Consider the following 19,164-nt stretch of genomic DNA (forward strand, 5'->3'; position numbering starts at 1 on the left):
AGAAATCGACAGGGGAGAAATCTGGGGATCTGGTTTGAAACATAAAAAAATATACTATCTACATTTTCCCGTGTATGGAAACTCATGGCCCATCCTGTAGATTTTAGATACAGTGCTGCCATCTGCTGGTATGAGGAATTACACGTGCCACCGCAGAAAAAAAAACTTTCAGTTTGAAATCAACACCATCTGTCCTGTAAATAGAGTTGGGCATCGTTCGAAATTGAGCGAATCCGGTTCCATGGTTGAAGTGGATAAACACAAGCGTAAACACAAGCGCTTCCTGCCGCTTCTTCTTCGTTGGTGGTACGCGGCCATTTTTACCGCTCAGCGGGCTGGTCGATCACCGAAGGTAGGGTTTGAAATTAGAAAAAAATGAACGACTCCGGGAGAATCGGAATGTTAGTCCCGGTTCCCGCCGATGCTCGACGCCCAACTTCACCTGTAAGTAAGATGAATGTTTTAAGCACCTGCTCGAGCATTACTATGTTTATTATTTGGCTGTCTCACACACAACTCAGAACCAGAGAGACACTGAGCTGAGACGGGAGACAGGAGAGTCAGGTGCCTTGCTCAAGGGGGCAGCAGTAGTCGGGAAGCTAGCAATTTCTTTTTGTCTATGGTGGGACTGGAATCAGGACCCGCCACTTCCAAAGTCGTTAAGAACTTAACACACTGATACAGTCAACTACTGACTCCTGCTGCAACAAAATACTGTAAGTTGGCTCGATGCAACATTGGCAACCCAATGATATCATGCGTGACTGATTAATTCAATGAACACCTCCGGATTGATGGTGTAGAAATAAGTAAGTGCAGACGTAGCCCCGTCTTTCATGCACTACACAGATTTCCTCTAAACCAGCGATGTCCAAAGTGCAGCAAGGGTGCCAAATGTTACCTCGCAGACGTTTTTTTTAATTGCATTTTTATTCTAAAAATATTATTTACCAAGAAAACTGCAACCATGGAGAAATCAGCAGTAATTTTACAAAAATGAAGTCAAAATATTAAGAGAAATGTTGTCATCAAAATCTAATGAGAAAAAGGCATCATTTGACAAGAAAACTATGAGGAATATTATGAGGAAAAATGTTAGTAGCATAAAGTTGAATTATGAGAAGTAAAAAATTAGGTGGCTGAAAAAGTTATGTTATGAGAATAAAGTAAAAATACTAAAGGAATGAAGTCATAAAAGTACAACTAGTTGGAAAATGTAAAAAAAGCAGAAATTGAAAAAAAAAACACTGTAATTTTATGAGAATAAAGTTAAAATATTAAGAGAAAAAAAGCCAGATTTTAATGAGAAAAAAGTTGCAATCTCATGAGAATAAACTTGTAATATTATGAGAAAAAATAAGTCATTCATTTTTTGGGAAAATTGGGTTGGGAAAAAAGTTTATATTATGGGAAAAAAATCAAAATATATTATCAGATTTCAAGAAGTAAATTTATGAAGATTATTTAAGAAGAAAGTTGAAATAGTTGGAAAATTAAAAAAAAAATAACTGCAGAAATGGAAAAAACAGCTACAGTGCTTTTACAAGAAAAACGTAAAAATATTATGGGAATAAAGTCATAATTACTAGATGAAAACTTACAAGGAGAAAATAGATAAAAACAACATTAACAGCGGAAATGGGAAAAAAAAACAGCTGTAATTTTACGTGAATAAAGTAAAAATATTAAGAGAAAAAAAGTTGGATTCCAACAAGAAAAAAAAAGTCTAAATTTCATGAGCATAAGCTTGTAATATTATGAGGAAAAATAATGCCATTAAGTTGGAATATTATGAGAAACAAAACAAAACCAAGTTGTAATTTTTGGGAAAATTGGGGAAAAGTTATGGGAAGAAAGTCAAAATATTTTGGGAATAAAGTCAGAATATTTCAAAAAGAAAATTTATGAAAATGTTATTTAAGAAGAAGTTTAAATATTCTGAAAATTAAAAACAAATGCAAAAATGTAATATGCTTTTTCACCTATATCACAAAGCTGAGATGCAGTTTTTTTTCTTAAAATATACAGTATATAACTTCTTAGCAGATTGCATCCTTTCATTTTTGTGGCCCTTGCTGGAAAACGTTTTGACGGGCCTGCTGTAGTAGCAGTAAAACAAAAAAATCTAACAAATCACATTTGACTATGAAAATCCTTACTCAAAGACAGTCCTACTATTTTCTAAACACTGGAGAAATAGCATCACACCATTTGCATCTCAATGCATACATTTCCAAGTACAAAGAAATAGTATAAAAAGTAAGAAAGAAGCAAGACTGTGATGGCAATGCCTTTTGACCTACATGTCGGAGGTCCACCCATGTTCTCATGGCAGACTGGTAGGTCCAACATTCGTTGTGGTCCACAGTTACTAAACTTCGAAGTATTCCTAAACCATCAAACCTGAGTGCTGTTTTCTATTGGCTCCGCAGCTTCCAAGAGGAAACGAATAGCTACTTTGGAACTAAGCAAAGTTTCATTGGTGCCTTGGTTAACATCATTAATCCGTACCAGAAGGTCCGACTCAAACCAAAACGGACTCTAACCAAAGCAAATTTTCCCATAGAAAATAATGTAAATCCAATAAATCTGTTGCAGACACCAAACATGTTAACACAAAATACATTTTATAGACAATAGTTATCGTTTTACATTTTTGTTTAATATACCGGCGGCAGCGACGTCGTGGAAGTGTGCCAGCAAGGATGCCTTACGTCTGGTAACGTGTGCTATATTTGACTGCGGATGCCGCAAACATGCTACAGTAAGTTGGAATGCTTCAATATTGTTGTTGGAAGCAGAAATGAGTGTTATGGATGTAAAATGAGACTGGAAGAAACACAAGTGTCAACCTCGATGCACCACCGGGTTGGTAGACTATTACGCGGGACGCTGTGTATGCATGTGCACGCAGCCGATGACTGAGCCACCCGTCACATGTACATACCTCTGAAATGATGACGGTCTTCTCTTTAAGCCGTAAAATTCGGAGGCCTTACACCCTTGTCTCGGTACGGCCCATCATCTTTTTCTTTTTTGTGCGGTCCATGTGTTTATTACATCGTGTGTCTCTCTCTTGCAACAAGTAAACAAACACGAAAAACATGCTAACCGGGGTGATTGTTAACCAAGGTACCACTGTACTTTTAAGATCCACCTTCAAGAATTAGAGTTTTTTGTGGCCCGATACAAGCTAAGCAGCAGGGTTGGATTGCAGTGTGTGCTCTTCATCAAGCAGTCACTGACTACAAAGGAATTTTGCTTGTAGCAATTATGACATTTCAGATGCCTTTGGTGCGCATGTTGTCCTTGGAATACGTTAAGCAAATGCACGCATGTTGAGTCAAAGTTGTCTTGTAACAATGAAATAAACATTCTCGAAGAAATTCAACATAAAAGGCGCATCATGGTGACACAAACACAGGCACATCTCTGGGTGGAAAATGCCGCCCACCGAGACTGTATGACTGACAAAAGGGCTCACTCCATTCATGCCGTTGTTCTATGGAACAAACGTGCCAAGTAGGAACGAAAACTCTTGTAACTTTTTCAAATCATGTAAAACCATGCGCCGTCCTTGCATGTGGAAATGTGTTTGGGAAAATGCTATTACTAAGATAGCACATCGTAACGGGAAATAAGTTCAGGAAACAACCAAAAAAATGCAGAGAAGCCACCTTTTTCTGCGTTTCCTAACCAATAGGGGTGTCACAAGAGCTCGAGAGAACGTGACATTGAGAAAAAAAGTCTTGCAATAATAAATAAATAAATTCACACAATAAAAGAAGATGGGATTTTGTCGGCCTCCATATATTGCCATGTGCATGCGTGTCTGTTTTCAGCATCTGTCGCCTACAAACAGGCAGGAAGAGGGTTCACTCTGTGCGTTGGTTCAGCACCTAAACGCTTCATACAACCATGGTGTTTCATAAAACAACAGCAAACAGAGTGAGACCTCTTGTCTGTCATCCAGTCGCTTTGCCTCTCTGGGGTGAGGCGGGGTCGCTAGCTGGAGCTTTGTGAGGAGCAATGCAAGGTAACGTAGTAAAAGTTAAGAGGGAAAAAGATTATCGCAAAACCAAATACCACAGAGAATACTGATAATGAGCAAGGTGAGCCTATCAACATGAACGAGCCAGTATACCGACTTTATTAGCGAGTGATAGCAACATAAAAGGCGACAAAACGAAATTGCCCACCTCAAACACATCCGCCCGACCCGGTTTTCCCATCTGGGAAAAAAAAACTACACATCGAGATGCAAAGCCTTTGTCCCGACAGTCATCACTCATGAGACGATTGATCTGCAAAGTAAATACAAATGGACCAGCCCAAAACTGTCTGTTCACAGAAAGTCATTGCAAAAGAAATGACGCTCTTTAATTCAGTTGAAAAGCAAGCTTTTCAAGAAATGCTGCAAATGTTTCACAGACAGTATGAGATGAGATAAGATATGCCTTTATTAGTCCCACAAGGAGAAATTACCCATTCGGAAATACATTTCACTAATGGCAATTACACAACTTTAGTCATATTTTTCATTGTACTTTTCTTAAAATTATTGTTAAACTCTCGCCTCGTCTCGTGGACCCAATCTCATGTATTGTCTTGTCTCGAGACTCGGGTGTCTCTTGACACCCCTACTAACCAGCTCTTGATCTCGTTGAGTGGGGCCTAGCATGGACACGTTCCAGTTTACAGCGAAGCACAATTTATACTAAAATCAAAGTTGAAACATTGTTGGAAATGTGAAATGCAGCTATCTGAAAAAATGTGCAGCGATGCGCCACGGAGGGTTTGGAAGTGTGGCTTGCTAGCTTCTAGCAGCCTGGAAATAGTGCATTACATCCGGCTGAAAATTGGCTATGGCGCTCACAACAGTGCAGCAAAACCGTGACAGACAAGAAGATAAGCTTCCCCTGCTTTTCCATCGTCATGTTTTCAACTAAATTTACTTTATGCATCACAGCAGGTACACTCTCACAAGTGGAGCAAACCATTTCAATGGCAAGCACTACTATTCACTTTAATCTTTAAAATATTGCACAAACATACCGAGTGCGTACGCTTATGCTTGCCCCACCCCCATCTGCTCACCGGAACTGCCTCTAGGTCACGTGCTTGAAAGTCATTCGCACTCGAAAGGTGATGTTTTCTTTAGCATGTGTAGGTTTCATGTGTGCTCATGTGCTTTACCAGCGTCTCTCTGTTGTTATAATTTTTCTTGCAGATGGAGCAACAGAATGGCTTCTCTCCAGTGTGAAATCTCATGTGTGAGGTTAACGTCCCCCTCCGGGTGAAGTTCTTACCACAAAATACACAACTAAAAGGCTTTTCTCCTGTGTGTACTCTTTTGTGTCTGTCCAAGCTTGCCTTTTGATTAAATTTTCTGCCGCATTCAATGCAGCCAAATGGTCTCTCTCCTGTGTGACACGACTTGTGTCTCTGCAAGTTGTGGTTGTATTTGAAGATTTTGCCACACTCGCTGCACTTGTAACATCTGGCCTGATTATGAGAGCTCTGAGGAGGCCCAGGACGGGTGTGCTTCCGTGAGTCCAACAATGGCTGCGGTTCAACGACATGCGCCCTGTCTTTATTCAAGTCTTGCGTCAGAAAATGATGAAAAGCTGCAGGCTGGCTGTTGTTGGCTGCTTTTAAGACACCAGCAGCATCCATGTCCACAACAGCGCCTTCGCAGTCTTCTCCGTAAAGTTGTCCTTCAATGGGCTCACCTGGGCTGCTGGAGGCTGGAGAAGCTGTCCCTCTGCGTGCAACACTTGGCAGTATGCTGGAGGACAGCGGTTCCACTTTATCGGCTCCATTGTCCACACAAGCAGAGGGGAACGGGACGTCGGGGGTATCAATCTTCTCCTGATTCACTACGGGACTTGTCCAGACTTCTTCTTCTTCTTTGATGTATGGATGCATAGGACTTATCTCCTGATACCCAGGGGAGCGTTTCACGGTGGTTAACACAGGCCGGATGTGCAGAGATTCATCTGAAACACAAACTTACATTTAGTGCTTGGAAGTGAAGAAAGCATGCATCAGACGCGCAACGTTTGAATGAGGAACATTTGCTTTGTAAAGGAATGAAGAGGTTTTGCTTCATCGCTCATTTTGCAAGAACATTGGCTGGGAGTTCCATGCAGGCAAAATTTGATGAGTTTGCAGTGTGTGGCTCGCTTTATTTACATCAGGGATGGCAAAAGATCAGGGATCTTTTGCTGTCTTTATTAGTAGTTCTCCAGTTCACTTAAAGGCTGCAAATGTTCAATGCAAAAATATAAGAATAACATATGTGACGTACGTGTTTCATAAAACAGATGTCAAATAAATGTCTATATTTGTCACAATTCCAAACTCAACTTTGTAAAAATGTACATTCAGCCCAAATAAGATGAGTGGCATTCCTGGCCTCACTGTCTCGTACGTACGTGCACGTTCATGCACGTACATGCACACACTAAAAACACAAAAGCAGTATCGACAATTTCATTGCCAATTTCACAACTGTTACGTGGCTATGAATGGCTGTGCATTCAATGTTAGCAGTACTAGCTAAACTTTGCCAAATAGCTATCGTTAGCTGACAACATCGGAAAGTCAGCACCCCCCATGTAGTACCAAATGAAGACAGACAGCACCTTCAATAGCACCGACTGCAACAAACCATACGTGCTGTTACCAAACACTGCATGAGCAAGACAGAATTTTGAAACTTCTTCAAAGATTCTGATCGTTATGGAATAAAAAAGTCAAGTGGTCACCGGTCCTGATTCCATTGGTTGTCCATCAAGACACGGGACCATCCTTGGCCCAAATGAAGGTTGTTCCTGGTGCCGAATGCAGTCCAATAACCACCAGACGGGCATCTTGCCACAAAATTGGCCGTTTGGAATTTGCATGAGAGCACCAAACATGGGACACTGAAAGGTGGAATGAAGTTTTATTCTCTGACGAGAAAAAATGTAACCTTTACGGTCCTGATGGCTTCCAACGTTACTGGCATGACAAGGAGATCCCACCTGAGATGTTTTCCACACGGCACAGTGTAGGGGGCGCCATCATGATCTTTCAATGGAACAACGGAGCTTCCGGTTGTGCAGGGGCGTCAAACGGCAGATAGCTATGTGGAGATGTTGCAGGGGGCATGACTGAAGACCCTCGTCTGTGTGGTAATGACTGACTGTTTCAACAGGACAAAACTGCAGTTCACAATGCCCGCCTGACAAAGGACATCTTCCCGAGGAATAACCTCACTCTTTTGGACCATCCTGCGTGTTCCCCTAAATGAGGCCTCTCAAACTTGCGGCCTGCAGCCCGCAACATCCGGGCAAGCTCAGTGTTACTTACATACTCACAGGGGCAAGTAAACACCAACACTGAACTAACAGTGGTGTTATCACATGGATGTATTGTGAATTGTATCGTATCGTGAGGTACCCTGAGATTCCCAGCCCTACTCCCAATACTTGTTGCGGCTCAGCCTCACCCAGACTCTACCTCCACTGGCCCCAAGTGAAATTGAGTTTGAGACCAGTGCCCTAAATCCAACTGAGAATAAGCCTGTCATGATAACAAATTTTGCTGGGCGATAGTTAAACGATATTGTCAACATTATTTTGAGACCATTTTTTCATGAATGCAATAATATACGGCATAATAATACGAGTACACCATTACTCAAGAGTATTTAATTCATTCAATACCAAAGATGTATTTATGCGTTTTTATAATCCCGAAAGCCCAATCCCAACAATGTATTTATATGTCTTCCACGTTTTTTTGCGCGAGAAGCAAAAAGAGGTGATGATGCAACTCTCCACTAATGCATTGCACTTTGGAGCAATTTTAAGCCACAAAAACGGCCACAGGGTGACAGAAGTGCATTTGATAAGAGCTCGGCAGAGATCAAGTGAACGAAAAATCACACATGACAGGAAGGAGGAAGTGAGAGAGCGCGGAGGAGGGTAGTGGTTACGCATTCTCGGGAAATTTTAACACATGCACACACACACATAGTTCAGTTCCAAATGTGAAAATTGTAAATAGTTCATGGTGTTATATTTGTAAATAAATTGTTACTTTGACATAAAACAACCCCTTTTTTGTGTTATGGTGGTATATTTGTTTACATAGTTGAGCTGCCACAAAAGCAAAAAATATTTGTGTCAAAACTGAAAGTTATGTTTGAAATGTATCTTTTCACAAAAAACTGGTTTCCTCCCTTTTCTAGTTGGGAACTGATATTTTCCTGAAACTTACTCCAACATGGCAGGTGTGGTAATGCGCCTCAAAGCTGGTTGCTATGCCACTCCCGCCACCCTCAAGAAGAAGAAAACGCAACACCACCAGGCAGACATGCCTGCGCTGTACAGTGGTGAAGTTAGTTTCAGTTGGACGTTGGGTATTCGGCTCCGTAGGTACAGCAGTAGTTCCCCCTCACTGTACACGGACTGCTGTGTCATGGTGCCGGGAGCTCGCACGGGAAGTGTCGCTGTACAGTGGCGGAGCTACGTGGCTGCCAATGGTGGCCGTGACCACCCTTGGTCACTCTCCCGCCACCCCACGAGCCATCTTGACATTTCAGGTGTCAACTAATTGGCACCCCTATGCGAATAATGGTCTCACCTTGGTCACCCCAATTTCTGGCTCGGCCAATGCCGCTGTAACCGCTGGTTGTTTAAACTAGGGACCGTCAATAGGTTACTATTGCGTTGAAGAGAGTTTCTTAAAAAAAGAAAAAAAGTCATCTAAATCATTCTAACATCATTCATCAATCATTCAAAATCATTCTAAATCACACCACAAATTGATCAATAACCATGTCAAATGATTATTCCTACCCAAAAAGTATTTTGCAAGCCCATTTTTTCCAATTTTATCTTTTATCAGCTGGACTTTTATTGGATTAGGGACCTGACTCACAGAGGTTTGTTATTCTAGCCAAAAATTATCGCTGGTCATGCTCTGTAATAAAAAGAGTCAATTCAGCAATACTTTGATTGCATTATTTTGAAGAGCTATTTTCATAACCATATTCAATTCCAAAAATTCATGTTTGTAACAAAAACTTATTGTTACAAACAAAAAAAACAACAACAAAAAAAAGGATTGGTACTGGATCGGCAAGACGATAACGAAAAAAAAAAAAATTGGATCGGTGGCCAATAAATGTCAATTAGGACATCCCTAAATCACCGTATTCCTGATGACATCATTTCATTCACATTATGTCACTTTCTGTGAAATTCCGCATTTAACAGTAACATGTCAATTTATCAAGGCTGGCAAAATGGTCAACTTCATTTTTATTTATCATGCGATTAATTGATCACCAATTTTTCAGCTGATTAACAAGACACACATTACTGACTTCAACATTTTATTTCAATTACTTGGGGGTTGTTTTTTTTTTAAGCTATTGTCTTAAACTTTTGATCAGCTGATGAACAACATTTCACTTTAATGCTTATTTGCAATAAATTGCTTACTCAAAGCATTTTTTGTTTCACTCCCATTTCTTCTTTTTGCATTTTGAAGCTCTACTTAGAATCTCCTTAAGATCCAACACTGCAAAATGTACATTCTTGCCATTTCTCACCTGCTCTTAACATTTTGATCAGGAGTGTATCTATCAGCTAACAGGATTCCTTTCAATGACGTCTATTGAAAAAACACATTCGCCCTTCAACAATGATTGTTTTATTAGTGATTATCTAAGATGGATGTGCTTAAATATGTCGATCTAAAAGGATATTAGATGCATTTTATTATTACATTGGTGGATGTGTTGCTTCCGTGCAGAATTCAGTAGTAAGCAAATGTAGCAAAAACTACACTCGTCCTGCTTCTTGTTCACAGTCAATAGTTAAAAGTTGGGAAAACACTAAGTAATGACTTTAACAAGAGAGACTATACCGCAGTTATCGATGATCTTGTTGTCGGTCAGCTGATTAGCTTCCAGTAGCCTGCGATGGTGACTGATCTCACCCTCATATTCGGCTATTGTTTTCTCAAACATCCCCATTATTTCCTCCACAACCTCCGTCAGTCTCTCGCTGACAAATGCTCTTAAGATCTGAACTGAGGCCATCTTCTAGTGATGGCAAAAACGAGTCGCTATCTTCCCTGACACCGTTTCCCCTTTTTCTTCTTCCTAAATCTGTCACTGGCTGGGCGCAACAGTGACTTATAATGTGAATGCCGCCACCTACTGTACGGGAGCTGAACAACACACATGCTGATGAATTATTGCTTATTTATTGATCTTGTGTAATATTCTCATTTTATGACACACTGGATTTTGGGTTTTCTTTATGTATAGGCTTAAGGTTAGAAATATTTCACTCTGTGTAATCTATATCTATAGCATATACGGCTGCCACTTTCTGAATGAGTGACAGAAGATATTGGACTTTTTCGTGATATTTAGTTTTTTTTGATGCACTTGAACATATCACATGCAATAAATGTATTTAATGCAAATGTGTGACGTCATTATTATTGCTGATCCCACAACACTGCAGAGGCTCTGTCATACCAGAAGAGGGCGTACGTGCCTCAAAGCCAAATTTGTGGAATCGGACCGATAGCCATAAATTCAGTTTCAGTATTGCTGATACAGATACGGATATCAACACTTTTAATCTGAATTTGTTCAAAATCATTGACTGATTTTGTGATTTTTGTAACATTTGTAACATCATATAAATGCAACAGTATAAGACATGACATGCAACAATTTTTTAAGTAACAAAAATAAAATAAAACATAATGATTAATTATATTATATTAGATTCTAAGAATTATTTTGAGCAAAAATAAAGTCAATAGTGCAAAATAAGTAAACAAAAGCAAAAAGTAATATTGGCTCTCAATATAAACTTAACACAAACAGGAAACTATCGATTTCATCACGCTTTTATCGCCCCGAAATTGATACTACCGTGTTATCGGCACTACTGATATTTTTCTACAAAGAAATAGACATAAGGGCAAAAAGACGCCTTGCTGACATGTTGATCAAAAGTGCATACCATCATGCATTCCTTTATGAAATACTGTATATATTCTGCCTTCTTTCAAATGGATTCCTGTTGTCCTTCTTTTGTCTGCTTTGCCATGCAAGGGTTGGCTCTGCAGCTCAGGGAGGGGCTCCTAGTGTGTCAGTGACGGTAATGAAAAGGAGGCTTGAGCAGCGCTGTGACGCCCCCCCATGCTTCCATTCACTCTTGTCTTCTCCCCCATTGCATTCCTCCTCTGCACTTGTTCTGTGAGGGACGGCGGCGATGGGTGGTCACGTGATGCTTTAATACCTTGGGATTTTGTGCTGGGCATGCTCCGAAGCGCCTCGTCTAGACCTGTCTCAGGAGCATGAGTGCTAATGGAGATACTGTACCTTACTGGAGGATCTATTGTGTACGGCGTGTTGGATTTTACGCGCACTGAAAGGACGTCGCATCGTTTGTGCAGGTGGATGCATGGTAAGTGGTCAAGCTGCATTTCATACTAAATATTGCTACGATGATTACATGATAATACAAAGATTTTTACAATGCAGAATTGTGCTATGATTGGATCACAGATACACAAAAGAAAACAGAAAGGGGTTGATCCATTGTATACAGGAAGCAATGCTTCTCTCCTTTTCATCCCATATTATGACCACCAGCTGTTCCCCCCACCCCGTGTCACTCATGTACTGTGTCGAGAAAGAAAATGATGAAATATCACCATGGTTACCAGATGCAGCAACATTGTGGAATAGGTTGCTGACACTGGACTGTTCTAACAGGACATGTTATGGACACTTAGTGTTACAAAAAATGGAAAGGAATGACTACGTCGATTCACACTAACATGCAATCTAATCTCGACAAGGTTTTCAAAAATGCTTACTTCACGCCTTGCTTGAGAATATTTGGAAAACATCAACATAGGCCTGTCATACACGAGCATTAGATGGTGTGTTATTGCTCTTCAAGTTGTCAGACAAGCTCACTGCATGCATATGACGTCTGGCTTTCATGCCTCGTAGGACCTTTTTCCCTCCAGTCCCTCATTTTAGCCAAATAAGACTTTTGATTGACCTCCTATTGTCTCAATGTTGAAGTCGTCCAAAACACAGAAATGCTTTGTGCAAAGAATAATGATCACCATGCCATTATTAGTGCTGTCAAATGACTGATTACATTTTAGTCAAATTAATCAGTTTTCAAATGAATTAATCATGATTAATCACCATTTGCAATTATGTTTGAAATATGCCAATTTTCACTGTATTTCATTGAAAGAAAGATAAATGAAGTTGCTCATGTCTGAGTATATATTTGTATATTTGTAATATTTGCATATTGAATGTGGCACTTATTGATGGCCTTTTCAACGTGGTATATAAAGTATAGTCAAATGTGCTTCAAGTTTTGTCATTTTGAACTAACATCAAATTCACAATATGGCAGATATAGTCTGTGGGTAATGCAGATTAGTTTAGGAAGGGGTTTAGCCCTCTCTGTCGCTTTGTGTCGTTTCCCCCCCCAAAAAGAAGGCTAAAGTTGATGCTGAAGTCAAACCTGTGAATCCTTATCCTAAATGATGTGGACTGTTGGCACAGACACATCCACAGTGGCTAAAAACAGCCTGAGAGATTTGACTGTGGGTGTGTCACTGGTGCTGATGCCCACATGGCCGTGTTGCACTAATCCAAGCCAATTCCACTCCAATCCCGCAGTAGAGCTGATCCCAGGCAAAGCAGGATGAGAAGGATTTGATGGAGTACTTCATCAGTCATCATCAGTGCTTCTCCACTCACGTACCGTGCGGGGTGGGACTTTCAAGACTTTTGCATTTCCTAAGTGGATGCAGACCAACTTTAATCATGAATGAGGAACCTCTGCTGGTTTTCACATAGACATGACCAGTCTGTCATTTATGGTGTTTCTTTTCTTTTTTAAAAAGAGAGATACAGAACCCCCACAGACTTGTGATGTGCCCACGAAGAACACAGTCTAGTCCTGTCCCTTCAGCAAGAAGAGACCACTGTTGGTGCCTTCTTTTGGAAATTTAAAACATACAAGATAACAGTCCCACCGGGAACAGGCTCGACTTAATGCTGGCAGTGTGAATCAGGCTCCTTGTGGTAGGACCGAATGGCACGTAGTAGCATGCCACCAATCCTGTACTCCCGGAGCACACCCCCACAGGACACCGCATGGGACACGGTTGAAGGCCTTTTCCAAGTCCACAAAGTAGACCGGTTGGGCAAACTCCCATGTACCCTCCAATACCCTTGCAAGACAGTCGTACCCTTCTCCACAGCACTTTGGAATAGACCTTCAGTGTGTTTCAGATCAGTGTGATCCCACTTTACTTTCAACACACACTCTGGTCGCCCTTCTTGAAAAGGGGGACCACCACTGTGACCTGCCAATCCAGAGGTACTGTTCCTGATTTCCACGCAATGTTGAAGAGACGTGTCAGCCAAGACAGTCCCTCAACATCCAGAGCCTCCAGGAATTCAGGGCGAAACTCGTCCACCCCCGTAGCTTTGCCACTGAGGAGTTTTTTTGACCACCCCAGATGGACTTGTCCGCATTTGTGTCCTCAGACTTTCCTCTACGGAAGGTACTGTATGTCAGTGGGATTGAGAAGGGCGTCAAAGTATTCCTTCCAGCGTCTGACTACAGTGTATCCTCCGTCGAGGTCAGCGGGCCTCCGTCTCCACTGTAAACAGTGCGGACCGGGCACTGCTTCCCCTTTCTGAGGCATCAAATGGTTTGCCAGAACCTCTTTGAGGCCGACCAAAAATCGCATTCCATGGCCTCCTCCCACACCCGAGGTTTTGGCCTCGACCACCGCCGAAGCCGCATGCTGCTTGGCCTGCCGGTACCTGTCAGCTGCTTCAGGAGCCCCACAAGCCGCATGGATGTGGATTTCTAATAAATACAATCTATTTGGCTCTGACATCACCTCAGGGTCAAAGTTGGATCAGTGTGTACGTAAAGGGAGCAACTAACAAGTAGTTATACAAGCAGTGTAAGATGTATTTAGAGGGAATGCTTGTGCCTTCCAGGCTTCCACGCAGCCGTGCCGAGGGAGCGGGATGGTCTCACAGTAGATGATGATGATTATAGACTGCAGTTACATGCAGGGTTTATTCTTGCTACTGCCATCAACACAAACACATGAATGCACTTCAAGCTACTACATGAAAGCAAGTGGATTTTGTAATGCGTATGACTGGGGGTTGAAGTTCCAGAACATATACCGTACATGTACTGTACATTATTGTCTTCAGCAGTACAACGGTACATACTTGTAAGTCAATGTACTTCTATGCAGTCTTACTGTGTCTGTGTTTGGCTGGCTTAGGGTGTGTTTGTGTTATGTGTTGTACATTTATGAGGACATTTGAGTCAGATCAAGTATGACCCATGCTGAGTAAATCAGAGCCCTCCAGTCCTGCGTATCATCCAGTTTGCTCTCACTGATCACTTACTTCCAGAGCTTTGGATTCATGTTTTCAGATTTGTAATGGCATTTATAACATCAACTATAATTACAATATCATGTTTTGGATTCATGTTTTCAGGTTTGTAATGGCATTTATAACATCAACTATAATTACAATATCATGTTTTGGATTCATGTTTTCAGATTTGTAATGGCATTTATAACATCAACTATAATTACAATATCATATCCAAGGTACAGCATCTCTTATTGATTTGTATAGCCGACATGCTGATGTGTTGTCTTTGAATATGATTGAAGGTTTCAAGTATGGGGTTGTGCGTGCTGTTGCTGTGGTGAGTGACTTCCTTCCACCTGAGAACATCCACACAACCCCCACCAAAAGGAATTACTCTTAATTAGGGGCGGGTGTTTTACAAAAACAACACTTCTTCAAATTTGCTGAATTTTTTCTTTGATTTATTTATTTATTTGTCGGGTCAAATATTGGTTCTGTTGAACAATAATACGGTATATTTAATGACCTTGCCTTCTTGCAAGGCCAAGAAAGGGAGGAGAGCAGGGGGAGAGAAGGAGGCAGCGTAGAAGAGGAAGGGTGGGGGTGATTGTTTCTGGAGCGTTGCTGGTTTCAAATTTCTTCTCTTTCATCCCTCAGCTCACATCCATTGGATCTTACTTTCCTTTTCTCTGCAGACCAGCGGCTTTTTCTGTCAACCAGCCCATTCCAGCCCAGCCCAGCCCAGCCCAGCATGTTGTAGGAGCAGCAGGAGTATAGAAAGCAACAAAGAGCAGATGTGAGGGGGGGGGTCACAGAGAAAGGTAAGCACAGTGCAGCACGTGTTGTCTACTTGAAAATGTCAGAGAAAGCGTGTGCACTCTCTTTATGTGTATTACTGTTGTTTGACTCAATCGTGTGTGTGCATGTATTGCATGTGCACGTATTGTGTGTGCATCTGAGGCGAGACGTGCTGCTGATGTGAGTCATGTGATGGTAGGATGCCTCCAAGAGGTTGGAGACTGTTTTGGTTGAGGTTTCTATGCCAGTGTTGGATCAGCATGAAGACGGTGCATGTGTTCCTCGTTGGATGCTTGTTAGAATGCTGTTGCGACGGCAGCTGTCAGGCTGCAGGTGGACAGGAAATGTTGGCTATTTTGTTAGTTATGTTATTTTGCTGTTGAAAAAGGTGACATCCACGAGTGTTTGTTTTATTATAATATCCACTAGCATGGTCTAGTTGTGTATTCTAGTATACGTGCAGTCGTACTATGGTTTCTTTCTGTGGACATGTAAGTCCTGCATAGACAGATTTCTGCCTGGCGGGCATGAATGGGCACACATGGTGCGGCTAGACTCCTCTTCTCATGTGCCAGCATGCCACTTTCAATAGTACGTCGTGGCAAGTGCCAAACTTATGCCCCTACAGCTTGCCAACGCCAAACAATGACTGTGGTGCTCAAAAGAAGCCACAGCACAGGGCTCTGCATGGGATAGATAATCCTTCATCCACCAGATCAAAAAGATATTACTAATCATCTTTTTTTTTATTAAGGCTGATCTGATGGGCACTAATAAGTGTAAATATGCAATCGATGAAATCAATGTCCAATCTACCGAGCCACTAAGTGACATCATAAATGCTTCCAATATTTCTGAATGAAAGAGAAACATGTCGGCAGTGTGGAACTTCTCCAGGGTGAGCAAAAGAATGAGTCGTCATCTGCAGTCTATGCAATAGAGAATGCAATGCAGGAGTGCTGACAGTCGCCACGGAGCTTAAAACAGTGGCGTGTACTCTATGGCTTCATACGGTAGCGTCCCGTGTGTGGTTATGTTTACTGTATATACTGTATCAACAAGTCACTTCCTGCTTATTCATTGTAAATCATTTACAACACGTCTTTACCACGTGGAATATCACTACAACACCCAGCCGCTGCTGCTTTTTGAAATCTTTATTGACAAAACGTAACAGCTCATTACCATTTATTTTTACCATTTATATTTAGATGCATTATTTATATTCTGAGTTCATATTTATAGTTACATTTAAGACTTATTTTTACCATTCATATTCTGATTTAATATTTATAGTTACATTTAAGATTTATTTTTACCATTTATATTTTGATTTAATATTTATAGTTAAATTTAAGATTTATTTTTACCATTTATATTTTGATTTCATCTTTATACTTACATTTGAGGTTTATTTTTACCATTTATATTTTGATTTAATATTTATATTTACATTTAAGATTTATTTTTACCATTTATATTTTGATTTAATATTTATATTTACATTTAAGATTTATTTTTACCATTTATATTTTGATGTATTATTATTATTATTATATTATATTATGGTATTACATTTATCAAATCTAAAATATATTTACATTTAATAGTTATATTTAAGATTTATTTGTCCTGTTTGTATTTAGATTTAATATTTATATTTATATTTTAACATTTACATTTTGATTCATATTTAGAAATTAGTTAAATAAAAAAACATTTAAAAAAAAACAACTGAATTCCTAAGAAAATGAGTAACATGTGAGAAAAGTGAGTTTAATATTCAAAATGTATAAAACTGCAACAATGGTCAAAAAATGGGTCAATTCAAATGGTCAATTAGCAGTAAGTATATCCAGTAAATATGACAAGTGCTTTCAATAGATATATTGGGTTTATTTAAACGCACTAATTGGTGAACAAGTCACAAAAACTCTACGATTGTTTGTCACTTTTTAACACTGCGGCCTGCGTAGTGGTGTGCATCGTTTACTTTCATGCACGTGATTCGTATACCGACACAATATCCATTCACCATCACCTTGCAATGAAAGCCAGTCCAGGGTGTCAGCTGGGGTAGACTCCAGCCCTGACTGGTGTAGACATGGATTGATGGATGGATGCAAGTTGAATATGGGCTCACTGAGTCTGGAAAAGATCTGTCAGTTCAGCTTTGGAACATGTGATGTACTTTTGTGTGTACCCCTATATCAAAAATGGGTTATCTTGCCGTCACTCAGTACAGCCTCACGTGTGCAACCCTTCCGTCCTTTTTTTGTCCTTTAGGCCTAAAATCACCTAAAAAGCGAAACTTGGAGCAGGGGAAGTTTGAATACTTGAATAGATTGGCAGTTGTTTGGCATTAGTGCATGCTAAAAGTCTTATACAAGATTGGCAGTTGTTTGGCATTAGTGCATGCTAAAAGTCTTATACAAGATTGGCAGTTGTTTGGCATTACTGCATGCTAAAAGTCTTATACAAGATTGGCAGTTGTTTGGCATTACTGCATGCTAAAAGTCTTGTACCAGGGTATAATGACAGTGTTTTTCTTGAATAAGAAACCCCAAAAAAACAGAAACACGGCAAAATTGCAAAATACGACACGGCGACTCACAAAAGCAAATGTAAAAAAAAAAAAAAGCCAAACGTCAAACAAAATATTTTTTTTCTGCTGAACTTTGTCGCAGAAAGCTTACAAATCCCACTCTGCTATCAAAACCTTGTCTTCTCCGAGTTGCAGTGACGCAGTCCCTATGATTACCGTAATGCTTCGTATATCACTAGAAGGTTTCAGAAACCAGTGGAATCATTTCCATAGTTCAAGACGTCATTAAAAATTGCTTTGCAAATATAATCCGGATACAGTTTAGATGTTAAAGGTCGAAAAAAAAATAGTAAAAGTTAGGTGGGCTGGATTAAGAAGTATAACCGGTGTACATGGCCCGCGGGCCGTACTTAGATTGATGCCACTCTCCAAATATGATAATACTGCATAATATGAATAATATGAATACTATTCCAAATGGTGTGTGTTTGTGTTATGTTACTTACAGTAACATAACGGCTGACAGTGTGTGAATTGTTAAAGATACAGTTGAGACCTCCACGATTTTAGCAACGCAATGAGGAGCGTGAATGCTGCCGTACGCGCGTAGCGGGCTTTTGTTTGCATGTGTGGAATGTTTGTTTGTGACATGTCTTTGCAAAGACGGAAAGAAAGTTTCTGAATGTGTGCTCATTGGAAGAAAAAGAGCAGATCCTTCCGCGAAAGATACCATTGTTTCTCCCACTCGCTGTGTTTGAATTCCTCTCATTGTGACCTCGCAGATGCTGGCGTCTGCTCAACTGACTGCTGTAGGGAAGGGAAGGGAAGGAGGGGTGCAAATGTGAGCTGAGTTTAAACGTGATGGAGGGCAGGGTGGTTTCAAGTAGACAGGGGGGCGGGTGAGAGAAATTGGGAGGAAAAGGGAGTGTGATGAACAGATGTGGTGTGTTTGGTTTATGCTGGCCCGCCTGGAAGCACTGGAAACACACACTCAAGTACCCGTTCAGTATGAATAATCTTTTGTCAGAAATAGGCAAGGCAAGTTTATTTACGGAGCACAATTCATAAACAAGGTAATTCAAAGTGCTTTACAGAAAAGAAGGGTAAAATCACTTCATAAAATCACTCCATAAAAACATCAAATCATTCTATTACATAAAGTCCCTTAAATCATTCCATAAAGCAAAAAAAAAGATTAAAAATGAAGAGTGCAGATAAAATACTTTCAGTTGTCATCAACTACTTTTAGTTGTCATGTGCACACTTGAATAGAAGAGTTTTCAGCTTGGATTTGAACGTTGCCAAAGTTGAGGCTTGTCGCACATCTTCTGGAAGATTGTTCCAG

The 19,164-nt window shown here is 40.4% G+C and overlaps 2 protein-coding genes across 5 annotated transcripts in view; one reads left to right on the top strand and one right to left on the bottom strand.

Moving 5' to 3' along the window:
• Window positions 1–4,377: 4,377 nt before the first annotated feature.
• LOC129187018 (zinc finger protein 2-like) lies at window positions 4,378–10,150 on the bottom strand. The gene is made up of 2 exons (XM_054785867.1): window positions 9,925–10,150; window positions 4,378–5,999 (listed from the first exon to the last, which is right to left on the bottom strand). Exons 1-2 carry the CDS (start codon window positions 10,097–10,099, stop codon window positions 5,158–5,160), a joined length of 1,017 nt encoding a protein of 338 aa, XP_054641842.1. The 5' UTR covers window positions 10,100–10,150; the 3' UTR covers window positions 4,378–5,157.
• A 1,044-nt stretch (window positions 10,151–11,194) lies between these two features.
• plekha6 (pleckstrin homology domain containing, family A member 6) overlaps window positions 11,195–19,164 on the top strand; it is a 90,179-nt gene continuing 82,209 nt past the window's right edge. Inside the window, exons 1-2 of one of the 4 annotated variants that reach the window (XM_054785965.1) lie at window positions 11,195–11,489; window positions 15,134–15,297. The gene's annotated coding sequence lies outside the window, so the exon portion shown is untranslated. The remainder of the gene's footprint in view (window positions 11,490–15,133; window positions 15,298–19,164) is intronic. The other 3 variants (XM_054785964.1, XM_054785970.1, XM_054785966.1) reach the window with 3 other exon arrangements.

The sequence above is a fragment of the Dunckerocampus dactyliophorus genome, chromosome 8 (genome assembly GCF_027744805.1).
Source record: "Dunckerocampus dactyliophorus isolate RoL2022-P2 chromosome 8, RoL_Ddac_1.1, whole genome shotgun sequence".
In the NCBI taxonomy this organism is placed as follows: domain Eukaryota; kingdom Metazoa; phylum Chordata; class Actinopteri; order Syngnathiformes; family Syngnathidae; genus Dunckerocampus; species Dunckerocampus dactyliophorus.

Bases quoted from the DNA above. Each gene is read 5' to 3' on its own strand.
- LOC129187018 (XM_054785867.1), bottom strand. From the start codon at position 10,099: ATGGCCTCAGTTCAGATCTTAAGAGCATTTGTCAGCGAGAGACTGACG. The intron at 6,000-9,924 runs GTATAGTCTCTC...TTTGTGTTTCAG, and splicing joins CAAGATCATCGATAACTGCG to ATGAATCTCTGCACATCCGG.